General features: G+C 39.9%; 2 protein-coding genes across 3 annotated transcripts in view; one reads left to right on the top strand and one right to left on the bottom strand.

Annotated features, from left to right (window-relative positions):
* ZNF3 (zinc finger protein 3) overlaps positions 1–23,509 on the bottom strand; it is a 527,297-nt gene that overhangs the window by 147,868 nt on the left and 355,920 nt on the right. The gene's annotated exons all lie outside the window — the stretch shown is intronic.
* Positions 1–23,509, top strand: part of LOC138076616 (cytochrome P450 3A24) — a 43,795-nt gene that overhangs the window by 13,220 nt on the left and 7,066 nt on the right. For both annotated transcript variants that reach the window (XR_011144682.1, XM_068968866.1), the window contains exons 5-10: positions 6,135–6,248; positions 6,498–6,586; positions 10,805–10,953; positions 17,252–17,379; positions 18,451–18,517; positions 22,268–22,428. Coding sequence is in view for 1 of the 2 variants with exons in the window: in XM_068968866.1 (XP_068824967.1) it covers positions 6,135–6,248; positions 6,498–6,586; positions 10,805–10,953; positions 17,252–17,379; positions 18,451–18,517; positions 22,268–22,428 (708 nt within the window). In the remaining variant the exon portion in view is untranslated. The remainder of the gene's footprint in view (positions 1–6,134; positions 6,249–6,497; positions 6,587–10,804; positions 10,954–17,251; positions 17,380–18,450; positions 18,518–22,267; positions 22,429–23,509) is intronic.

Here is a 23,509-nt window from a genome sequence, read left to right on the forward strand (position 1 = left end):
AAGCAGAAAACTGACATTCATACTATGCACAGAGCATATTGTGATTTCTTCAGTTTCATGCTCACTCATTGTGTATGTTTTGTTCTGTGAAATGTGTCCTAGATGTAGATTTATGTAGCTACCACTACGATCAATGTACAGAACTATTCCATCCCTACAAGTCTCCTTCTTACTATTCTTATATAGTTGTAGCATGTAGCTTGATTTTTCCTCTTATCAGGGTCTTTAGCATAGCAAACACTGCTCTTTAAATTTTGATGAGTGATTTATCAATTTTCCATTTTGTGGATTTTGCCTTTGTTGTCAAGTCCAAAATATCTTGACCTAGCCCTAGGCCTTGAAGATTTTCTTCTATTTTGTCCCTAAACATTAAATCATTTTATGTTTTACATTTAAGTCTATAACCCATTTTGTGTTAGTTTCTTTGTAACATTTGAGGTTAAGTTTTTTTTTTTTAATTTGGCTTTTAAGTTTCTGAATTGCCCTAGCACCAATTATGGAAAGGCTATCCATTTAAAATAATTTATTTATTTAATATTTATTTATTTATTTTTAGCTGTGGTGGGTCTTCATTGCTGTGCTCAGGCTTGAGCCTGGCAGTGTGCAAGTGTGTGGCTGCAGAGGTTAGCTGTGGGCAGGTGTGTCAGTGCAGTCGAATGACAGTAGTAAGGACTGGCTTTAGGCATCTGCCCATCTGCGGGGCCCTGTGATAATGTTTTGCACATGTGCACCCGGAAAGATTGACTGCTGGTGTCAATCCTGGGTCTTATAGCATCAACGGTGGCACTAGCTGGGCAGCTCTAGTGGGGTTGGAGGCAGTAGGGTAGGATTCATGAAACTCCCTTAAAACCATGAACATGGAATAAAAGGTGGCTGATTGTTCAGTTGACTGGGGAGAAAGGCTACACACACTGGTCCGTTTCAGTTGGTATCAGAAGCTTGCCATGGCTCTTCTTTTCTCTTTTTTGCCCCTTCCTTCCCCTCTCCTTCCTTTGCCTGCCATCTCTTCCTGGACAGTCCAGTCCTAAACCTGCAGGTGGGCCACAGAAGGTGGGCAGCCTCACACATCAGGGTGGGGCCAGAGAAGGAAGGCAGTGGCTCCAAGTCAGAGACTGAGTAGGGAGGGGAGGGTGTCCACAGGGATGGCAGCTGGGCGCTGGTAAATTGAAAGTGAAAGTTGCTCGGTCGTGTCCGACTCTCTGCGACTCCATGGACTATACAGTCCATAGAATTCTCCAGGCCAGAATACTGGAGTGGGTAGCCTTTCCCTTCTCCAGGGTATCTTCCCAACCCGTGGATCAAACCCAGGTCTCCCACATTGCAGGCGGATTCTTTACCAGCTGAGCCACAAGGGAAGCCAAGAATCCTGGAGTGGGTAGACTTTTCCTTTTCCAGGGGATCTTCCTGACACAGGAATTGCTCTGGTGTGTACTCCATTGCAGTATTTGGATGCAATCTCAAAAACGACAGAATGATCTCTGTTCATCTCCAAAGCAAACCATTCAATATCACGGTAATCCAAGTCTATGCCTCAACCAGTAATGCTGAAGAAGCTGAAGAAGCTGAAGTTGAACGGTTCTATGAGGACCTACAAGACCTTTTAGAACTAACACCCAAAAAAGATGTCCTTTTCATTATAGGGGACTGGAATGCAAAAGTAGGAAGTCAGGAAACACCTGGAGTAACAGGCAAATTTGGCCTTGGAATGCAGAATGAAGCAGGGCAAAGACTAATAGAGTTTTGCCAAGAGAATACACTGGTCATAGCAAACACCCTCTTCCAACAACCCAAGAGAAGACTCTACACATGGACATCACCAGATGGTCAACACCAAAATCAGATTGATTATATTCTTTGCAGCCAAAGATGGAGAAGCTCTGTACAGTCAACAAAAACAAGACCAGGAGCTGACTGTGGCTCAGATCATGAACTCCTTATTACCAAATTCAGACTTAAATTGAAGAAAGTAGGGAAAACCGCTAGGCCATTCAGGCATGACCTAAATCAAATCCCTTATGATTATACAGTGGAAGTGAGAAATAGATTTAAGGGCCTAGATCTGATAGATAGAGTGCCTGATGAACTATGGAACTGTTCATGACATTGTACAGGAGACAGGGATCAAGACCATCCCCATGGAAAAGAAATGCAAAAAAGCAAAATGGCAGTCTGGGGAGGCCTTACAAATAGCTGTGAAAAGAAGAGAAGCAAAAAGCAAATGAGAAAAGGGAAGATATAAGCATCTGAATGCAGAGTTCCAAAGAATAGCAAGAAGAGATAAGAAAGCCTTCCTCAGCCATCAGTGCAAAGAAATAGAGGAAAAGAACAGAATGGGAAAGACTAGAGATCTCTTCAAGAAAATTAGAGATACCAAGGGAACATTTCATGCAAAGATGGGCTCGATAAAGGACAGAAATGGTCTGGACCTAACAGAAGCAGAAGATATTAAGAAGAGGTGGCAAGAATACACAGAAGAACTGTACAAAAAAGATCTTCATGACCCAGATAATCACGATGGTGTGATCACTCATCTAGAGCCAGACATCCTGGAATGTGAAGTCAAGTGGACCTTAGAAAGCATCACTATGAACAAAGCTAGTGGAGATGATGGAATTCCAGTTGAGCTATTTCAAATCCTGAAAGATGATATGTGAAAGTGCTGCACTCAGTGTGCCAGCAAATTTGGAAAACTCAGCAGTGGCCACAGGACTGGAAAATGTCAGTTTTCATTCCAGTCCCAAAGAAAGGCAATGCCAAAGAATGCTCAAACTACTGTACAATTGCACTCATCTCACATGCTAGTAAAGTAATGCTCAAAATTCTCCAAGCCAGGCTTCAGCAATATGTGAACCATGAACTTATGATGTTCAAGCTGGTTTTAGAAAAGGCAGAGGAACCAGAGATCAAATTGCCAACATCTGCTGGATCATGGAAAAAGCAAGAGAGTTCCAGAAAAACATCTATTTCTTCTTTATTGACTATGCCAAAGCCTTTGACTGTGTGGATCACAATAAACTGTGGAATTTTCTTCAAGAGATGGGAATACCAGACCACCTAACCTGCCACTTGAGAAATCTATATGCAAGTCAGGAAGCAACAGTTAGAACTCGACATGGAACAACAGATTGGTTCCAAATAGGAAAAGGAGTATGTCAAGGCTGTATATTGTCACCATGCTTATTTAACTTATATGCAGAGTACATCATGAAAAACACTGGACGGGAAGAAACACAAATTGGAATCAAGAGTGCCAGGAGAAATATCAATAACCTCAGATATGCAGATGACACCACCCTTATGGCAGAAAGTGAAGGGGAACTAAAAAGCCTCTTGATGAAAGTGAAAGAGGAGAATGAAAAAGTTGGCTTAAAGCTCAGCATTCAGAAAATGAAGATCATGGCATCCAGTCCCATCACTTCATGGCAAATAGATGGGGAAACAGTGGAAACAGTGTCAGACTTCATTTTTGGGGGCTCCAAAATCACTGCAGATGGTGACTGCAGCCATGAAATTAAAAGACGCTTACTCCTTGGAAGAAAAGTTATAACCAACCTAGATAGCATATCGAAGAGCAGAGACATACTTTGCCAACTAAGGTCCGTCTAGTCAAGGCTGTGGTTTTTCAAGTAGTCATGTATGGATGTGAGAGTTGGACTGTGAAGAAGGCTGAGCGCCGAAGAATTGATGCTTTTGAACTGTGGTGTTGGAGAAGACTCTTGAGAGTCCCTTGGACTGCAAGGAGATCCAACCAGTCCATTCTGAAGGAGATCAGCCCTGGGATTTCTTTGGAAGGAATGATGCTAAAGCTGGAAGCTCCAGTACTTTGGCCACCTCATGGGAAGAGTTGACTCATTGGAAAAGACTCTGATGCTGGGAGGGATTGGGGGCAGGAGGAGAAGGGGACGACCGAGGATGAGATGGCTGGATGGCATCACCGACTCGATGGACGTGAGTCTGAGTGAACTCCGGGAGTTGGTGATGGACAGGGAGGCCTGGTGTGCTGCGATTCATGGGGTCGCAAAGAGTCGGACATGACTGAGCGGCTGAACTGAACTGAACTACTCCACTGCAGGCAGATTCTTTACCAATTGAGCTATCAGGGAAGCCCCTTTCACTTTCACTGGTAAGGGAACCCAAAATACCTACTTGTAGGGTTGGCCTATAGGGTGATGGGGCATTGTGAGTAGAAAGGGATGCATTGTGGATTGGGTCCATAAAGGAGGATTGATTAAGTAACAATATAAAAAGGATGATGGAAGCCAGCATTCTTACTGTTGGAGAAGAAGTCACAGGTTCAGAGACTGAGAAACTAGTCTGTGGAGTCACTGCATGTATTATCAGTGTAAATCCATGCTTTTCTGTGTCGATAGCAGGCCGGATGATATAAACAGATGACAGATAGATACAGATAAAGACAGATAGGTGTGTGTGTAGCTACAAAAGCACATTACACCTACTGCTTTCCACTGATGTAGTATAGACACTTGAGCAGCTGCAGGGGTCTGGGATGGGGTTCTACACATGCCCAGCCAAAAAGATCGGGGCTGGCAACCGATGTGGATTTTGGGTCTCAGGGCATCACTGGCTGGAGCAGCTCTCTTGGGGTTGAGGGGGAAAACAGGATGCAGGAAATTGGAGTCTGCACATCACTGACTCGATGGACATGAGTTTGGGTAAACTCCGGGAGTTGGTAATGGACAGGGAGACCTGGCGTGCTGCGCTTCATGGGGTTGCAAAGAGTCGGACACGACTGAGTGACTGAACTGAACTGAATGTAGAACCCTAGGGAGTGATCAGCACGAAAATTTTCAGAGGTTTTCCAGTGACTATGCTGGCACTTGGTTTCGTCATAGCAAAGTTTCTGGGTTTTTCTGCAGAGCAGGGTACAGAGAACCATAGTCACTCCTGCTTCGTGGTTGACACTGGTAGTCCCTGCCCTTCTTCTTTGTTCCTAGTTGTCTCTAGATGTCTTGGCTCTGCCTGTCTCTGGGAAGGGTGAAAGCAAAGCAGGTCATTTGTGCAATGTTCTGAAAGGCTGGAGAAACAGGTAACTGATCGTGTTTTTTTTAGTCATTTTTTCTTTTTCCAGCAAGGGAAAATGTCTCAGGTTGGGGAAATGCCTCTTGATGCTGAGCAGTGCAGGCCTAGAGGAAGGGATGATGCAAACAAAAATGTATCTATTCTCCTCTTTTTGTGAGTTATTTTCAAGTGTGCTCTGTTGTATTGCTGACACTTCTTAGACCTATTTTCATTTACTGTGGGCTATCTAATTGTGAGACAACAAAGGCTGGAGTCTCCACTCTGGTGATGAGTCTCCTGTCTTGAAGATGTCACTTTAGTATTTCATCATTAAAGTGATATTAGCTGTAGGTCTTTTTGTAGATGCTCTTTATCAAGTTGAGGAAATTTTTTTTGTCTTCCTATTTTGTGAATTTTATCATGGATGAGTGTTGCAGCAATCTGTTTTTAAATAAAATATAAATTTGAAAGATTGAGATTTTCAAACAGGTTTGCTTCATACGCCTGTCCCAAGCTGAGAAGTAGAGTTGTCTTCTTTCCCCTTCTATTCCGGGGGAAAATGTAGGGGGAAGTGTTTACCATATCATTGCATAATTTTTTTTTCAGAATATCAGGTAGATTCATAATCTTTTGCATAGTTAGTACTACTTAAAAAGCCCCCACCATGTCTACACATTCCTTTTTCCAATTGGTCAGGCTGTAAATATATGCAAAGACCAAAGTAACCTGAGGCAAAATGCAGTCTGCCAAGGCTGTCTGGCTGGCTGTCACCAATCCCTTCTCTGCATAGCCCAGGAAGATGAACTAGATGTTATTCCCTTCTATCCCCCTGGAAGAACCCTTTCCTTACTACATGGGTCATTTGTGTTTAAAAGGAGATTGGAATATGAAGGCTGGAAACCACATCAAGTGGCTGAATGTCTCTTCCACATTCACAGGAACCTAGACATTCAGGATAAATGTTTATTGTGCATGTAGCATAGGGCCTGGTACTACGTAGATAGTCACTAAAGATTTGTTGAATACATTGTTCCCAAATTATTAACACATTTTCCACAACTGTTGAGACTTCCAACACTTAGGTAGGGTAAAATGTGTTTTGCTTTCAATTCTAGGTTTTTGGTCCAATGGGAATTATGAAAAATGCTGTTTCTGTGGCTGAGGATGAACAATGGAAGAGAATACGGACATTGCTGTCTCCAACCTTCACTAGTGGGAAGCTCAAGGAGGTAAGAAAAGAAGAGAGTTTTCCATGAGCAACTTAAAGAATAAGGTAGAAAATAAATTCATATCCCTGTCCAAGGAGTGGTGTGCCAAATTTGAGTTTCCTAAAATGGTTCTTATCTTCACATCCTAAAAGAGACATCGTCAGATTCGTAATAAAATGTCACTTATGCCTCCATGCCCCTGAAAACCAGGTTCTTCTAAAGCTTGAGTCTCCACATTTAACTTCCAGTGCTGTTGTGTTTTGTGTCTAGATGTTCCCTATCATTGGGAAGTATGGAGATGTGTTGGTGAGGAACCTGAGGAAGGAAGCAGAGAAAGGCAAGTCTGTCAACATGAAAGAGTAAGTAGGGGTGAAGCTGCTGGTCCTCTGAGCTCCATGGAGACCCTTGTGTTTCATGCCTTGGAGCCAAATTCCTACTGCTGAGTTACTCTAGTGACCAGACAGGAGTCAGTATTATGGTTTACAACTCTGACTGGCCACCCAAGAATGAGTGTTGGCTCATGAAAATATCAGAAGGTATCTTCTGTGTATGTGAGCCAGGGTTAATTTATCTACTTAACTGTCACCTTGGATATTCTGGGAAACAAAAATACACAGTTTGGTCTTAAGTCAGGGAGCATGATGCCTCCATCTCTGTTGTTTTTTCAAGATTGCTTTGGCTATTTATGGTCTTTTATAGTATTTTTTTGGGCCACAAAATCACTGCAGATGGTGATTGCAGCCATAACATTAAAAGATACTTACTCCTTGGAAGGAAAGTTATGAGCAACCCAGACGGCATATTAAAAAGCAGAGACATTACTTTGCCAACAAAGGTCCATCTAGTCAAGGCTATGGTTTTTCCAGTGGTCATGTACAGATGTGAGAGTTGGACTGTGAAGAAAGCTGAGTGCCAAAGAATTGATGCTTTTGAACAGTGGTGTCGGAGAAAACTCTTGAGAGTCCCTCGGACTGCAAGGAGGTCCAACCAGTCACTCCTAAAGGAGATCAGTCCTGGGTGTTCATTGGGAGGACTAATGCTAAAGCTGAAACTCCAGTACTTTGGCCACCTCATGTGAAGAGTTGACTCATTGGAAAAGACCCTGATGCTGGGAGTGATTGGGGGGCAGGAGGAGAAGGGGACGACCGAGGATGAGATGGCTGGATGGCATCACCAACTCGATGGACATGAGTTTGAGTGAACTCCGCGAGTTGGTGATGGACAGGGAGGCCTGGCATGCTGCAATTCATGGGGTTGCAAAGAGTCGGACACGACTGAGTGACTGAACTGAACTGAACTGAACTGATGGTTCCATATAAACTTGAGGATTATTTGTTCTAGTTCTGTGAAAAGTACCACAAGTATTTTGATAGGGATTGTGCTAGATCTATAGATTGCTTTTGTTGTATGGACATTTTGAAAACATTAATTGTTCCTATCCATGTACATGCAGCATCTTTCCATTTGGATTTCCTTCATCATTTTATCGTTTTCATAGTATAGGTCTTTCACTTCCCTGATTAAGTTTATTCCTAGGTGTTTTATTCTTTTAATGTGATCTTAAACAGGATTGTTTTATTATTTTCTCTTCTTATAGTTCTTTATTACTGTATAGAAAAGCACCAGATTTCTGCATATTAATCATCTACCTGCCACTTTACTGAATTCATTTATTCTAGTTTTTTATTGGAACTTCAGGATTGCCTATATAAAGTATTATTTCATCTGCAAACAATGATAGTTTTACATGTACCCTTCCAATTTGGATGCCTTTTACTTCTTTTTCCTGTATGATTACTATGACTAGGACTTCCAATTCTATATTGAGTAGAAGGGGCAAGCATGGGCATCCTTGTGTTGTTCCTGACTCTAGAGACTACTGGTACAAAACAGACACATATCAATTTAATAAATTTGAGAGCTCCAAAATAAACCCTTATACTTAGAGTCAATTAATCTATGATAAAGGAGGCAGGAATATACAGTGGAGAAAAGACAGTCTCCTCAATAAGTATGCTTGGAAAACTGGATAGCTACATGTAAAAGAATGAAATTAGAACATTTTCCTATACCCTATAGAAAAACAAACTCAAAATGGATTAAAGATCTAAATGGAAACCATTAAAACATAGAAGAAACAATAGGCAGAATGGTCTTTGCCATAAATCATAACAGTATGTTTTTGGATTTAACTCTTAAGGCAAAGAAAACAAGAGTAAAAATAAGCAAATGACCTAATTTTTAATTTTTGCCTAATTGAACTTAAAAATCTTTTGCACAGTGAAGTAAAATATTGATGAGATAAAAAGACCACCTAGTTAATGGATGGGAGAATAATTTGCAAATGATATGATGATAAGAAGTTCAGTTCGGTTCAGTTCAGTTCAGTTCAGTCGCTCAGTCGTGTCCAACTCTTTGCGACCCCATGAATCACAGCACGCCAGGCCTCCCTGTCCATCACCAACTCCCGGAGTTCACTCAGACTCATGTCCATCGAGTTGGTGATGCCATCCAGCCATCTCATCCTCGGTCGTCCCCTTCTCCTACTGCCCCTAATCCCTCCCAGCATCAGAGTCTTTTCCAATGAGTCAGCTCTTTGCATGAGGTGGCCAAAGTACTGGAGTTTCAGCTTCAGCATCATTCCCTCCAAAGAAATCCCAGGGCTGATCTCCTTCAGAATGGACTGGTTGGATCTCCTTGCAGTCCAAGGGACTCTCAAGAGTCTTCTCCAACACCACAGTTCAAAAGCATCAATTCTTCGGCGCTCAGCCTTCTTCACAGTCCAGCTCTCACATCCATACATGACCACAGGAAAAACCATAGCCTTGACTAAACGGACCTTAGTCGGCAAAGTAATGTCCCTGCTTTTGAATATGCTATCTAGGTTGGTCATAACTTTTCTTCCAAGGAGTAAGCGTCTTTTAATTTCATGGCTGCAGTCACCATCTGCAGTGATTTTGGAGCCCCAAAAAATAAAGTCTGACACTGTTTCCACTGTTTCCCCATCTATTTCCCATGAAGTGATGGGAAAATATATAAATGTCTCATACAACTCAAAATCTAAATAACAACCCAATAAAAAATCAGCAGAAGATCTTAATAGACATTATTTCAAGGGAAGATATACAGTTGAAAAGATGTTCAACATTGCAAATCATCAGAGAAATGCATATCTAAATCACAAAATCAGCCAACACTTGTAAGTTTGGGTGAGGATGTGGAGGAAAGGAAACTCTGGTACAAGCTGGTGGACTGTAAATTGGTGCAGCCACTGTGGGAAACCATATGGAGGTTTCTCCAAAAGCTTAAAGAGAACTATTGTCTGTGTCCCATCATGTCCCACTCTCTGTGACCCCACAGACTGTAGCCCACCAGGCTCCTCTGTCCTTGGGATTTCCCAGGCAAGAATACTGGATTGGGTAGCCATTCCCTTCTGCAGGGGATCTTCTTGACCCAGGGATCGAACCAAATCTCCTGGCTTGCAGCCTGAGGACTGTGATATGATTCAGGAATTCCACCCTGTGTATACATCCAGTGAAAATGAATACACTAATTTGAAAAGGTGCATGCACCCCATTTCTTTTATCAGCTTTACTTACAGCAGCCAAGATATGGAAGAATGTAAGTATCTGTCAGTAGATGGATGTTGAAAGAAGATGTGTCACACGTGTGTACACACACACACACACACACAAGAAATATTACTGAGCCATATAAAAGAATGAAACTGTTCCATTTACAACAACATGCATGGACCTAGAGGGTATCATGCTTAGTGAAATAAGTTAGAGAATGACAAATGTTGCATGTTATCATTTATACGTGGAATCTAAAACTAAAATGAATAAGTATCGATATAACAAAACAGAAACAGACTCACAGTGTAGAAAACAAAGTGGTGGTTACCAGTGGGAAGTAGGAAGGGGAGTGCACGATAGGATAGAGGATTAAAAGGCACAAATGACAATGTATAACATAACTGTGCCACAGGGATAGGCTGTACATAACAAGGAATGTATTCAGTATTTAATAATAACTTTAAATGGAGTATTTAAAATCGCTCTTCTACACCTGAAACTAATGTGATACTGTATGTCAACTCTGGTTTTGCTCTAAAAGGGAATCAGCTCTGAGCACAGGTTCTGTGGTGAGCTGAGACCCAGATCAATGTCCCCTTTCTTGACTCCCCAGGAAGAGTGAATTCACTCCCTTTGCTCTGCTCAGACACAGTCCTCATACACCTTTTATTGCCCATAGTCAAAGCACACTACTGTCCTTTGTCTGATTGTGGGTTCTATCCTTCTATGACTGAGCTCCTTGAGTTTGGCAGTGGGGGCGTCTAACTTGCCTTAGTGCCTTGCACAGGGGCAGTTGCATCATTCACACCTCATACACACCTCAGGAGTGAGTGATAGTAGCAGACAGTCTTCTGTGATCCAGCAGGTGGTTTTCAGAGAGTGTGGCTCTTGACCTGTCTTGCCAGGGCATCTGATTTTATATGATTTTATTGTTGACTCTGTTGGATATGGATAGTCAGCTGGTCCCCATTTTAACTGTGTCTGTCTTTCTCTACTCAGCATCTTTGGGGCCTACAGCATGGATGTGATTACTAGCACATCATTTGGAGTGAATATTGATTCCCTTGGGAACCCACAAGATCCCTTTGTGGAGAATGCCAAGAAGCTCTTAAGATTTGATATCCTCGATCCATTTCTTCTCTCAGTAGGTGAGTGTCCTACTACATTTCTTTTTCTGTATTCCTCCTTCTGTCCCTCCTTCCCTCTCATTCTTTCTTCCTCCCTTCCTCCTTCCCTCCCTTCCTTCCTTTTTCATAGGTTTATTGAGATATAATTCACCAATTTAAAATATGCAATTCAATGGTTTTTATAACCTAAGTGTCCATTGATGGATAAATGGATAGGAAAAACGTGGTGTGTATACACACATACACAAACACAACAGAATAGTATTCAGCCATAAAAAGGAAGGAAATTCTTCCATTTGCAGCAATGTGGCTGGACCTCATGCTAAGTGAGATAAGTCAGACAGAAAGACAAATACTATATATTGAATCAAAGGAAGAAATCCAAACTCATAGACAAATGATGTCAGATTTTTGGTTACCAGAGACAGAGTTTGGGAGATAGAATTGGATGATGGTGGCCAAAAGTTACAAATTTCAGTTATTACTTAAATCAATAGTCCTGGTGTGATTTGCTTATAGGTATCCAGTTGTCTTAGCACCACTTATTGAAAAGCCTGTTTTGTCTCCATTGATGGTCTTGGAAACATTTTCATTGTTCAGTTGGCCATAGACAAGTGGGTTTATTTCTGGATTCAAAACTTTATTCCATGAATATATGTCCATCCTTAGGCCAGTGCCGCATTGCCCTGATTAATGTAGCTTTATGGTAAGTCTTAAAATCAGGAAATGTGAGTCTTATAACTTTATTTTTTTTTTCGGTAATATTTTGTCTTCTCTGAGCCCCTTCCAATTTCATATGAATTTAAGCTCAGTTAGTTTATTCAAAGAGGTCAGCTAGAGTTTTGATAGGGAATATCTTATATCCATCAACGTGCCATTTTGACAATGTAAATGTTCTGATTCATGATGATGGCATGTTTTTCATCTACTTCCATCTTAATTTAGTTCAACAAGGTTTTGAGGTTTTCAGAGTGTAAATTTTACGTCTTTTATTTTATTCCTACTTTTTCTATTCTTTTTGGTGTTATCGTAGTGGAGTTATTTTCTTAATGTCACTTTATATTATTTATTGTAATATAGAAATACAACTGATTTTGTGTTTTGATCTTGTATCTTTTTTTTTTATTTTAGTTGGAGGCTAATTTACAATATTGTAGTGGTTTTTGCCTTGATCTTGTATCTTGAAACCCTGCTGAATTTATTTATTTTTTTGAATAGGGTTTTAGTGGTTTTCTTAGGATTCCCTGTATAAAATATCATGTTTAATTACTTTACAATATTGTATTGGTTTTGCCATACATCAACATGAATCTGCCAGTTTTGGGTAGAAGTGGTTGAAAAGGCTTCCTTGTCTTAATCTTAGAGAAAATCATCCAGTTTTTCATTATTAGGTATTAGTGTTAACTATGGGTTTATGTAAGTTGTTAAATGTTTTTCATAGATTCCTTTTATCAGGTTGATGAAAGTCCCTTTGTTGCTGTTTGCAGAGAGGTTTTTTTTTTTTTTATATCACAAGCACGTATTGGATTTTTGTTACATGCTTCTCTGCATCTATTAGATTATTGTGTGGTCATTGTTTATTACTCTATTGAAATGGCACATTATACAACCTTGCATTCCTGGGATAAAGTACACTTATATATGATGTATACATCTTTTTATATGTTAGTAGATTCAGTTTGCTAGTATTTTGTTGAGGATTTGTGTATCCATGGTCATAAGATAGATTGGTCTATAGTTTTTTTTTCCTCTACCATCTTATTCTGTTTCTCACACCAGGTTAATACTGATTCTGAAGAATGACTTTCAGAGTATTCTGTCATATTCTATTTGTTTGATGAATTAGTGGAAAATTGGCCTTAATTCTTTAATTATTTGAGTAGTGTTGAAACCATCTGAACCTGAGCTTTTCATTGTCAAGTTGTGGATAGTTTCTTGATTATCAAATCAAACTATATTTCTTATAGGTCTATTCACATTGTTTCTTTCTTTTTGAGTAGTTTCTGTTTAATAATTTTTTCCAGTATATTAATTTATTTTAATTGGAAGATAATTACATTACAATATTATGAGGTTTTTTTGTCATCCATCAACATGAATCAGTCACAAGTATACATGTGTCTCCCCATCCTGAAATCCCCTTCTCACCTCTCTCCACACCCTATCCCTCTGGGTTATCCCAGAGCACCAGCTTTGGTGCCCTGCTTCATGTATCAAACTTGCACTGGTCATCTGTTTTGCATATGGTAATGTACATGTTTCAGTGCTATTCTCTCAAATCACCCCACTCTTGCCTTCTCCCACTGAGTCCAAAAGTCTGTTCTTTACATCTGTGTCTCTTTTGCTGCCGTGTATGTAGGATTGTTAGTACTTTCTTTCCAAATTCCATATATATGCATTAATATACAGTATTTTTTTCTCTTTCTGATTTATTTCACTCTGTATAATAGGCTCCAGGTTCATCCACCTCATTAGAACTGACTTATAAGTGTTCATTTTTATAGTGAGTAATATTCCATTGTGTATATATACCACAGTTTCCATATCTATTCATGTGCTGAGGGACATCTAGGTTGCTTCCATGTCCTAGCTATTGTAAATAGTGCTGCCATGAACATTGGGGTACATGTGTCTCTTTCAGTTCTGCTTTTCTTGGGGTGTATGCCTACCAGTGGGCTTGCTGGGTCATATGGCAGTTCTATTGCCAGTTTTTTTAAGGAATCTCCACACTGTTCTTCATGTGGCTGGACTGGTTTGCATTCCCACCAACAGTGTAAGAGAGTTTCCTTTTCTCCAAACCCTCTCCAGCATTTATTGTTTGTAGACTTTTTGATAATGGCCATTCTGACTCATGTGAGATGATACCTCATTGTGGTTTTGATTTGCAGTTCTCTAATAATGAGTGAGATAGCATATTCAAAAGCAGAGACATTACTTTGCCAACAAAGGTCCGTCTAGTCAAGGCTATGGTTTTTCCAGTAGTCATGTATGGATGTGAGAGTTGAACTATGAAGAAAGCTGAGCACCAAAGAATTGATGCTTTTGAACTGTGGTGTTGGAGAAGACTCTTGAGAGTCCCTTGGACTGCAAGGAGAACTAACCAGTCCATTCTAAAGGAGATCAATCCTGGGTGTTCTTTGGAAGTAATGATGCTAAAGCGGAAACTTCAGTACTTTGGCCACCTCATGCGAAGAGTTGACTCATTGGAAAAGACTTTGATGCTGGGAGGGATTGGGGGCCGGAGAAGGGGGCGACCGAGGATGAGATGGCTGGATGGCATCACCGACTCGATGGACATGAGTTTGAGTGAACTCCGGGAGTTGGTGATGGACAGGGAGGCCTGGCGTGCTGGGATTCATGGGGTTGCAAAGAGTCGGACATGACTGAATGACTGAACTGAACTGAATAATGAGTGAAGTTGAACATCTTTTCATGTATTTATTAGTCATCTTTATGTCTTCTTTGGAGAAATGTCTGTTTAGGTCTTTTGCCCAGTTTTTGATTGGCTGTTCATTTTTCTGGTATCAAACTGCATGAGCTGCTTGCATATTTTGGAGATTAATTCTTTGTCAGCTTCTTCATTAGGTACTATATTCTCCCAGTCTGAGGGCTATCTTTTCACCTTGCTTTCCTTCATTGTGGGAAAGCTTTTAAGTTTAAGTCCCATTTGTTTATTTTTGTTTTTATTTCCATTACTCTGGGAGGTCGGTCCTAGAGCATCTTGCTGTGATTTATGTCAGAGAGTGTTCTGCCTTTGTTTTCCTCTATTTATAGTTTTTGGCCTTTCATCTATTTTGAGTTTATTTTTGCGTATGGTGTTAGAAGATATTCTAGTTTCATTCTTTTACACATAGTTGACCAGTTTTCCCAGCACAACTTTTTGAAGAGACTGTCTTTTCTCCATTGTATATTTTTGCCTCCTTTGTCATAGATAAGGTATCTTTGGTGCATGGATTTACCTCTGGACTTTCTATTTTGTTCCATTGATCTATATTGCTTCTGTCTTTACCATTCTGTCTTGATGACTGTAGCTTTGTAGTATACTCTTCTCTGGTGGCTTCGACAGTAAAGAATCTGTCTATAATGCAGGAGACCTGGGTTCAATTCCTGTGTTGGGAAGATCCCCTGGAGAAGGAAATGGCAACCCACTCCAGTATTCTTGCCTAGAGAATCCCATGGACAGAGGTACCTGGAGGACTATAGACCATGGGGTCACAAAAAGTCAGACAGGACTGAGTGGCTAACACTTTCACTTTCTTTCAGTATAGTCTGAAGCCAGGAAGATTGATTCCTCCAGTTACATTCTTTCTCAATATTGCTTTGAAAGCATTCCCTCTAAAATCAGGAACAAGACAAGGGTTCCCACTCTCACCACTACTATTGAATATAGTTTTGGAAGTTCTAGCCACAGCAATCAGAGATGAAAAAGAAATAAAAGGAATCCAGACTGAAAAAGAAGAAGTTAAACTCACAGTGTTTACAGATAACATCATCCTCTACATAGAAAACCCTAAAGATGCCATGAGAAAATTACTAGAGCTAATCAATGAATATAGTAAAGTTTCAGGATATAAAATTAATACACAGAAATCCCTTGCATTCCTATATAATAACAATGAAAAAGCAGAAGGAAAATTAAGGAAATAATCCCATTCATCATTGCACCAAAAAGAACAAAATAGTTAGGAACAAATTTACCTAAAGAAACAAAAGACCTCTATACAGGAAACTATAAAACACTGATGAAAGAAATCAGAGATGACTCAAATAGATGGAGAAATATGCCGTGTTCTTGGATTGAAAGAATTAATATAGTGAAAATGAGTATACTACCCAAAGCAACTTATAGATTCAATGCAATCCCTATCAAACTACCAGTGATATTTTTCACAGAACTAAAACAAATAATTTCACAATTTGTATGGAAACACAAAAGACCCTGAATAGCCAAAGCAATCTTGAGAAAGAAGAATGAAGCTGGAGGAATCAACCTTCCTGTTTAATAATTTTTAATAGAAAAATTCAGATTGTCTCTTTCTTTTTGAGTTAGCTTCTGTACTTCATGTCTTTTAAGGAATTTGTCTACTTCCTCTAAGTTATCTAATTTATTGGTGAACCTTGTTCCTGGTATTCTTTTAATGTCAACAGTAATCTCTCCTCTTTCATTGGGATGCTACATATTTGAGTTCTCTCTCTCTCTTTGGTCTATCTAGCTTAAAAGGGCTTCCCTGATAGCTCAGTTGGTAAAGAATCCACCTACAATGCAGGAGACCCCGGTTCAATTCCTGGATTGGGAAGATCTGCTGGAGAAGAGATAGGCTACCCACTCCTGTATTCTTGGGTTTCCCTTGTGGCTCAAGTGGTAAATAATCCACCTGCAGTGCAGGAGACCTGGGATCGATCCCTGGGTTGGGAAGATCCCCTGGAGAAGGGAAAGATACCCACTCTAGTATTCTGGCCTGGAGAATTCCATGAACTGTAGTTCATGGTGTCAAAAAGAGTTTCACTTCACTAGCTTAAAAGTTCTTTTCAAAGAATTAGCTTTTGGTTTTATTGATCTTCTCTGTTGTTTTTATTCTCTGTATTTCATTACTTTCTGCTCTTGTCTTTATTAATTTCTTCTTCTAGATTTAGGTTGAGTTTGCTCTTCTTTTTTCAGTGAGTTAGGGCGGAAAGTTAGGTTCATGCCTTGAGGTCTTTGTTCTCTTTAAAAGTAGATATTTATAGCCTTAAACTTTTCCATGAGCACTGTGTTTTCTACATCCCATTCATCTTGGTAAGTAATACTTTCATTTTTATTTATTTCAAAGTAATTCCTGGTTGTATATTTGATATAGTATACAGCTCATTGTTTATTTAGGAGTGTATTGTTTAATTTCCATGTATTTGTGAGTTTCCCAATTTTGGTTATTGATTTTTAATTTAATTCCTTTGTGGTTAAAAGATATATACTGTTTTATTTCTATCTTGAATGGTTTTTTGCACAAAATGGTTAATTAGAGTAGCACACTATAGTGTGATTTATCCAAAGAAATTCCAATCCAATAGATAAAAAACTATGAAGTTAAGGAATATAATCCTGTTTTTTTTTTTTCTGGATCATTCCAAAAGGCCGACAAGACCACTGATTTCACTACTATAGTGATGGCCCCTGGACTTGGCCTTGCTCAGTCATTGGCTTGGAGGTCTGAGCAAAGGTCGTACAGGGAGTTATTCTGGTTGAGAAACCTGGTATCTTTCTCTGAGAGATAGAGCAAATTATACTTGCTGTGTAAATTTTGAATTTTCACTGTGCTTTTCTATTATCTCTTTTCTATAGTACTCTTTCCATTCCTTGTCCCAATCTTTGAAGTATTAAATATCACCATGTTTCCCAAAAGTGCTGTGAATTTTTTGACAAAATCTGTAAAAAGGATAAAAGAAAGTCGCCTCAAAGATAATCAAAAGGTAAAATCTGGTGGTGGTTACATGAGGGTATTCACTTTTTGAAAATTTGTTAACCTGTACACATATGATTTGTGAACTTCTCTGTATTTTTTAAAAGATATGTAGAGAAGTATAGATTTTAGAACTGGGGGGTTATTAACATATCATTGTGGAGGGATGAGAAAGGTGGAGATTGGGGAAGAAATAAAATGGGCCAGAGAGTGATGTTTTAATAGTAGGCATGCACATTAGTATGTCATTGCATAAATATTGTTGAGATGAAAGCTTTACCACTTCCATTCCAAAGGATAAGAATTACTGTTTAAAAATGATTTTTACTGATATTATAGATGCCCAAGATGTTATACTGGTAAAGAATCACTTTGATTCCAAGACTCCTATATTATAGATTGTGTAATGAAAAGCCCCATCAGGCAACTGGTGGAGTGAATTCTGTGTTAAATTGGAGCCCACTCCTAGTCTGGCATGGGCACGGGTCTTCTCTGGGCCATGAGGCTGCAAGCTGGTTAACCCACCTTTACTTTCATGAAGCCTGGAGGCCAGCACAAGCATGTCTGCAGGTCAGGGGAACTGAGGGTTTTGTACCCAAGATGTCACTGAAGACTGTATAGAGTTCTCAAAGGGTCAAGGCCTTGAAGATGCTTCTATATAAGCTGCCAAAGTACTTTGCAAGTGTGAGGGGATTACTTTGTGTGGTAATTCATTAGGAATTGAAATTGGAAGAAAAAAGGATCGAAGTCATGGGTTTTCTCCTGAGCAAACAGGTGTGACAGGAGAGACAGCAGGCAACTCTTTGGCAAAGAAGCTGTTTCAAAAGCCAGAGAAACCAAAGATCAGAGAGAGTGAGGACCAGAAAGCAGTTGACATGATGGCAGGTTTCTGTCTGGGAAACGTCATGTTCTCCAAGGTCTGTAGGTGAATATTAGTTCACTGAAGACTCAGGCAATACTAGTCAGACTTCTGCTCTTTAAGGGGGCCATACTCTCAGGAAAGAGGTTAAATACTGCACTCCTGATTTGTCTATGACTTCACAAGTAACTTTCTTTCATAGAAATTTCTTTCTGCTTACAGCCACGTGTGGACTTTCTTCAGCTGATGATTAACTCTCAGAATTCCAAAGAAACAGACAATCATAAAGGTAACCAAGGAGAGCTTCAGAGGGGCCACAGTGGGGAGATGCAGAGGTAGGGGGCAGTTCTGAAAATGTGCAGGAAGTTTTCTAGGTAGATGGAAATTTCTGCCAAATTGAAGAAAGACACTTGTGCAGAAAGAAAGATTAGACTGTGATACTTCCTGGAAGTTTGCAGGCACAACTTTGTTCAGAGATCGAAGGACAGTCAGTTATGATGTGGATTACTTACAGCTGAACCTCTGGGGAGCTTTGTTCCAATATCAGTTCTCAGGCTCCTCCAGACCCACCAAGTCAGAACCTCTGCCTGGAAATTTGCATCAAGGCTTCATCCCTGCATTCATCAGGGGGCACATTGCCCCATTGTTGGTGACCTCAAGTTGGAACACTTTTAAACTTGTGTTCACCAGGTTACTCTACTGTAAAGTGTATTTTTTTCCCCTTTGTTTTTAACACGTAACTTCTGGGAGAAGCCTTTGAGACTATAAACATTCTGTTCCTCTTCGAATTGTCACCCACTGGTTTTATCATTCATGGAAAGTTTTTGACTGAAACTGTTGTTACTATGATGATTACAACATGATGCCTTTCTTTTTTTCCCCTAAACCTGAGGCAGACTTTTTAAAAAATATAAATTTATTTTACTTTAAATATAAATTTATTTATTTTAATTGGAGGCTAATTACTTTACAATATTGTATTGGTTTTGCCATACATCAACATGAATCCGCCACGGGTATACACGTGTTCCCCATCCTGAACCCCTCTCCCACCTCCCTCCCCATACCATCCCTCTGGGTCATCCCAGTGCACCAGCCCCAAGTATCCTGTATCATGCATCGAACCTGAACTGGTGATTTTTTTCATGTATGATATTATACATGTTTCAATGTCATTCTCCCAAATCATCCCACCCTCTCCCTCTCCCACAGAGTCCAAAAGACTGTTCTATACATTTGTGTCTCTTTTGCTGTCTTGCATACAGGGTTATCAGTACCATCTTTATTTATTTTAATTGGAGGCTAATTACTTTACAATATTGTATTTGTTTTGCAATACATCAACACATGATGCCTTTCAAAACCCATCATTCTTCTGTGTTTATGAGCTGATATTCTTTCATAGGGAGAGCTCTCCATTCTCCCCCAATCATTTATTTATTTATATCAGGATAATCTCATGTATAACTAACTTACTCTCTCACATCACTCTTCAATTTGATTTTCAAATTGTCAGGTTTGTCCACTGGAGCCCTTTCAAGTGGGCTCCTATATATATTTTACTTTTTTTCTCCTTAGACATTTTTTAGGCTATTTTTTAGCAGAAATTTAAAAAGCATAATTGAGTGAAGAATAGAGAGTTTACCAAAATACATTCTGCCCTCACCTACAAATAGCCTTCCTCAATATCAGAAGTCCATACTGGAGTGATACACTTGTTACAATCAATGAACCTACGCTGATACATTATTATCACCCAAAGACAATAGTTTCCACCTGGGTTCAATCTTGGTATTGTACATTCTATGGCTTTTGATAAATGTATAATGATGTGTGTCTACCACTGTGATATACAGAGTATCCTGTATCCTTTTCATTTATCATTTTCCAAGAACCTCACCCCAGCTTTCTCTTCTCTTTCCCCTGGAATAAGCCATTTCTTAAGAAGTTCTGGTTCTATTTAGTGAGAAATGGTATTTAGAACCCAAAATTTGGGTTCTGCTTCCAGATCCTCTCAGTGGACAACTGTCAGAACATCAAATATTTTTATACTTATGTTAAATAAAAAAAGATTTCTGTATCTACCACAAATCACTGATATAAACATGCTCTCTCTCTGTCAAACAAAAAGACCCTGGTGTGTTTTAATTCTATGACATGAATACTCCTATATGATTAATCTGAAGCTATAAATGGATTGATAACCATCTCACAAAATAATGAATTTTGTAAAATTAGTTCTTCAACGCAGGGATAAACTGCATCCCATTCTCAATATGTCTATACCTGTTTATATGCCTACTTATATCTGTCTTGGAGAAGGCAATGGCAACCCACTCCAGCACTCTTGCATGGGATTTTCCAGGGAGTGACTGAGTGACTTTCACTTTCATGCATCGGAGAAGGAAATGGCAACCCACTCCAGTGTTCTTGCCTGGAGAATCCAGGGACGGTGGAGCCTGGTAGGCTGCCATCTATGGGGTCGCACAGGGTCGGACATGACTGAAGCGACTTAGCAGCAATAGCAGCAGCATATCTATCTATTATTATCATCTAATATTTTTCTAAGTACATGATTCAATACAACTTTCTGTGATGAAGGAAATATTGTGTATCTGTTCTGTTCAATATAGTAATCATTAGGCATAAGTGTCTGTTGAGGACTTGACATGTGACGAGTGCCACTGAAACCTGAATACCAAATTGTATTTAATTTTAATCAATTAAAATTTGAAAAATGATATATTAGCACAACTCTAAATTTTGAGTATTATATGGTTTATGCTAACTGGAGAAAGAATTTGAGGGTTGAATTTATTGATAATAGCATCACAGATATCATCACTAGGGAATTAGAACTTTGTAGATCTTTATTGCACTCATTTTGTATTGCTTTTATTGCTAATTGCTTGTTTGGGGCAGGTACTATGTTGAGTTGAGTGCTCTAAGTAACAAAGATCCTACTTCAGTCCCATCAAATAGCTGAGAGCCTGAGCATGTTTGGTCTCTCGGGAAAAAATAAAAATGGAGACCAGTGTATAATCATAGGGCTGTTTGATAAGAATAAAGAAGAGCAGAAAGAGGGGGTGTATACTGAGAGGATGACCTTCAGGCCGGAGTTGAATCAGCATTGCTAATTCTACTCCCTGGACCTAATTTTTCTGTATTTCACACTGACCTATGTCCTTATATGCACACATTCTTTCTATTTTAATGAAATGATTAGACTAGAATCATCACAACGCTTCAAGTTTTTTGTTGATTTCTGTAGCTTCTATACATATCTCGATCCTCCCCTTGAAGACTTGTGCCCCAGGTCTTGTATTACCTGATGACTCTCAAGGACATAATTCATGCCTCTCAGGCTACATTGTGCACATACATCTCCATATCTCATGAAAGTTCATGTGAGTTGTTTCCATAGTTCTAGGTTTTTGGGATTTGAGACACTGAATTTGTATTAAGCTTCTAGATCCTGCTCATGCTGCTGGTCCATGGACCACTCTTTGAGTAACAAGAGTTTAACTGTAGCCCAATATTGTATGTACTCTATGTTCCTGGAAACAAGTTTTGATAAAATATAATTTAATTTCCCTACCATGTAGCCTTAGTACTGTAAATCTCTCAAAAAAAAAAACCCAAAATCAAACTGTACCTTAAGTGGAATAATTTAAAATATTCTAGAAGGGAATGCTACTCCATTTTACTTGGAGCTATAGTTCTTTTACAGTTCTCTAAGGGACACATTGACTAGATTTTAGACAGAAATGCCATCTCTTGAAATTACCCAGCTGTGTTGGTGGGGCTATGGCATTGCCAGGAACAGAGGGCCAAGAATAGTAGAGACTTGGGAAAAACTCAATTAAAACAGTTCTTGGCTTTTTCTTGGCAGACACAGAGTGGAAATCGCTGTTTGATTCTGAATTACTTTTACATGATTCCCCTAGGGGTTTGGGAATTACACTGGAATGTCTCATCATCTAAACTGTGATTCTTACATTGCCATGCTTTACCTAAAATGTCTTGACTTTCTTTTTAGCTCTCTCTGACCAAGAACTCATGGCCCAAAGTGTTATCTTTATTTTTGCTGGCTATGAGACCACTAGCAATACACTTTCCTTCCTTTTGTATATTTTGGCCACTCACCCTGATGTCCAGCAGAAGCTGCAGGAGGAGATTGATGCGACTTTCCCCAATAAGGTGAGTGATGATACCCAGAGAGGGGGAAGGTGAAGCCTTAGCATGATTGTCTTCTCTCTACTTCTTACAAGGTTTTTGCCCAAAGCATAAGCATCAAATCATTTACCTCCTTTCCCAGGTGGTGCAGTGGAAAAGAATCCAATCCTCCTGCCAGTGCAGGAAATGCAGGTTTAATACCTGCATTGGGAAGATCCCCTGGAGTAGGAAATGGCAACCCACTCCAGTATTCTTGCCTGGGAAATCCATGGACAGAGGAGCCTGGCGGGCTACAGTTCATGGGGTTGCAAAGAGTTGGAGAAGACTGAGCAACTGAGCCCCACACATTTAGGACGGATGTATAGCACACAAAACAAAGGGAGAAAACAGAAGTGCTTCATGCTGCTCACAGCAGTATAAGTATTTTGAAAAAAGTGTTGGTCCAGCGGTATCAGTTATCAGAATAATCCCAGCTAAAATTCACTGGACTTCAGTGGCATCACTTGTTACTCTGGTGTCTGCATTTGTTGTTGTTCAGTTGCTAAGTCATTTTGGACTATTTGTGACTCCATGGACTGCAGCACGCCAGGCCTCCCTGTTCCTCACTATCTCCTAGAGTTTGCCCAAGTTTATGGTGTCTGCACAGTTACCTATTGATGTTGGCTGGACTTGCTGTGGTCTGTGCATTGGCTGATCTCAGCTGCCCTTAGCTAAGTGGTTGGATGGACTCAACTCCATACATGCTCCTCACGTGTCTCAATCTCCACGTCTGTTTCTTGAGGCAGTTGTAGATTTCATGAGCAAGAGGCCTAATCCCATGGTTGACTTTCAGAACTCTGCTAGCATTATACTTAGTGAATATTCCACTGGTCAGGTTGAGCCGACTGACCAACCTGAGTCAGAATGGGAGGGCATCGCAGAGTTAATGGCGAAGGGAATGGACAGAGGAAATGGTGGAGAATTGGGACCATTAATTTAGTCTGCTGCCCAGTGTAAACTTTAGACTAGGTGAAGCCTGCTATGCAAGAAAGGATATATGGTAGGAAACAGAGGACACGAGTATGAGACCTGACTGGTTTTGGACAAGTCTTATGACCTTTCAGAA

This window comes from Capricornis sumatraensis, chromosome 3 (assembly GCF_032405125.1).
Source record: "Capricornis sumatraensis isolate serow.1 chromosome 3, serow.2, whole genome shotgun sequence".
Lineage (NCBI taxonomy): Eukaryota > Metazoa > Chordata > Mammalia > Artiodactyla > Bovidae > Capricornis > Capricornis sumatraensis.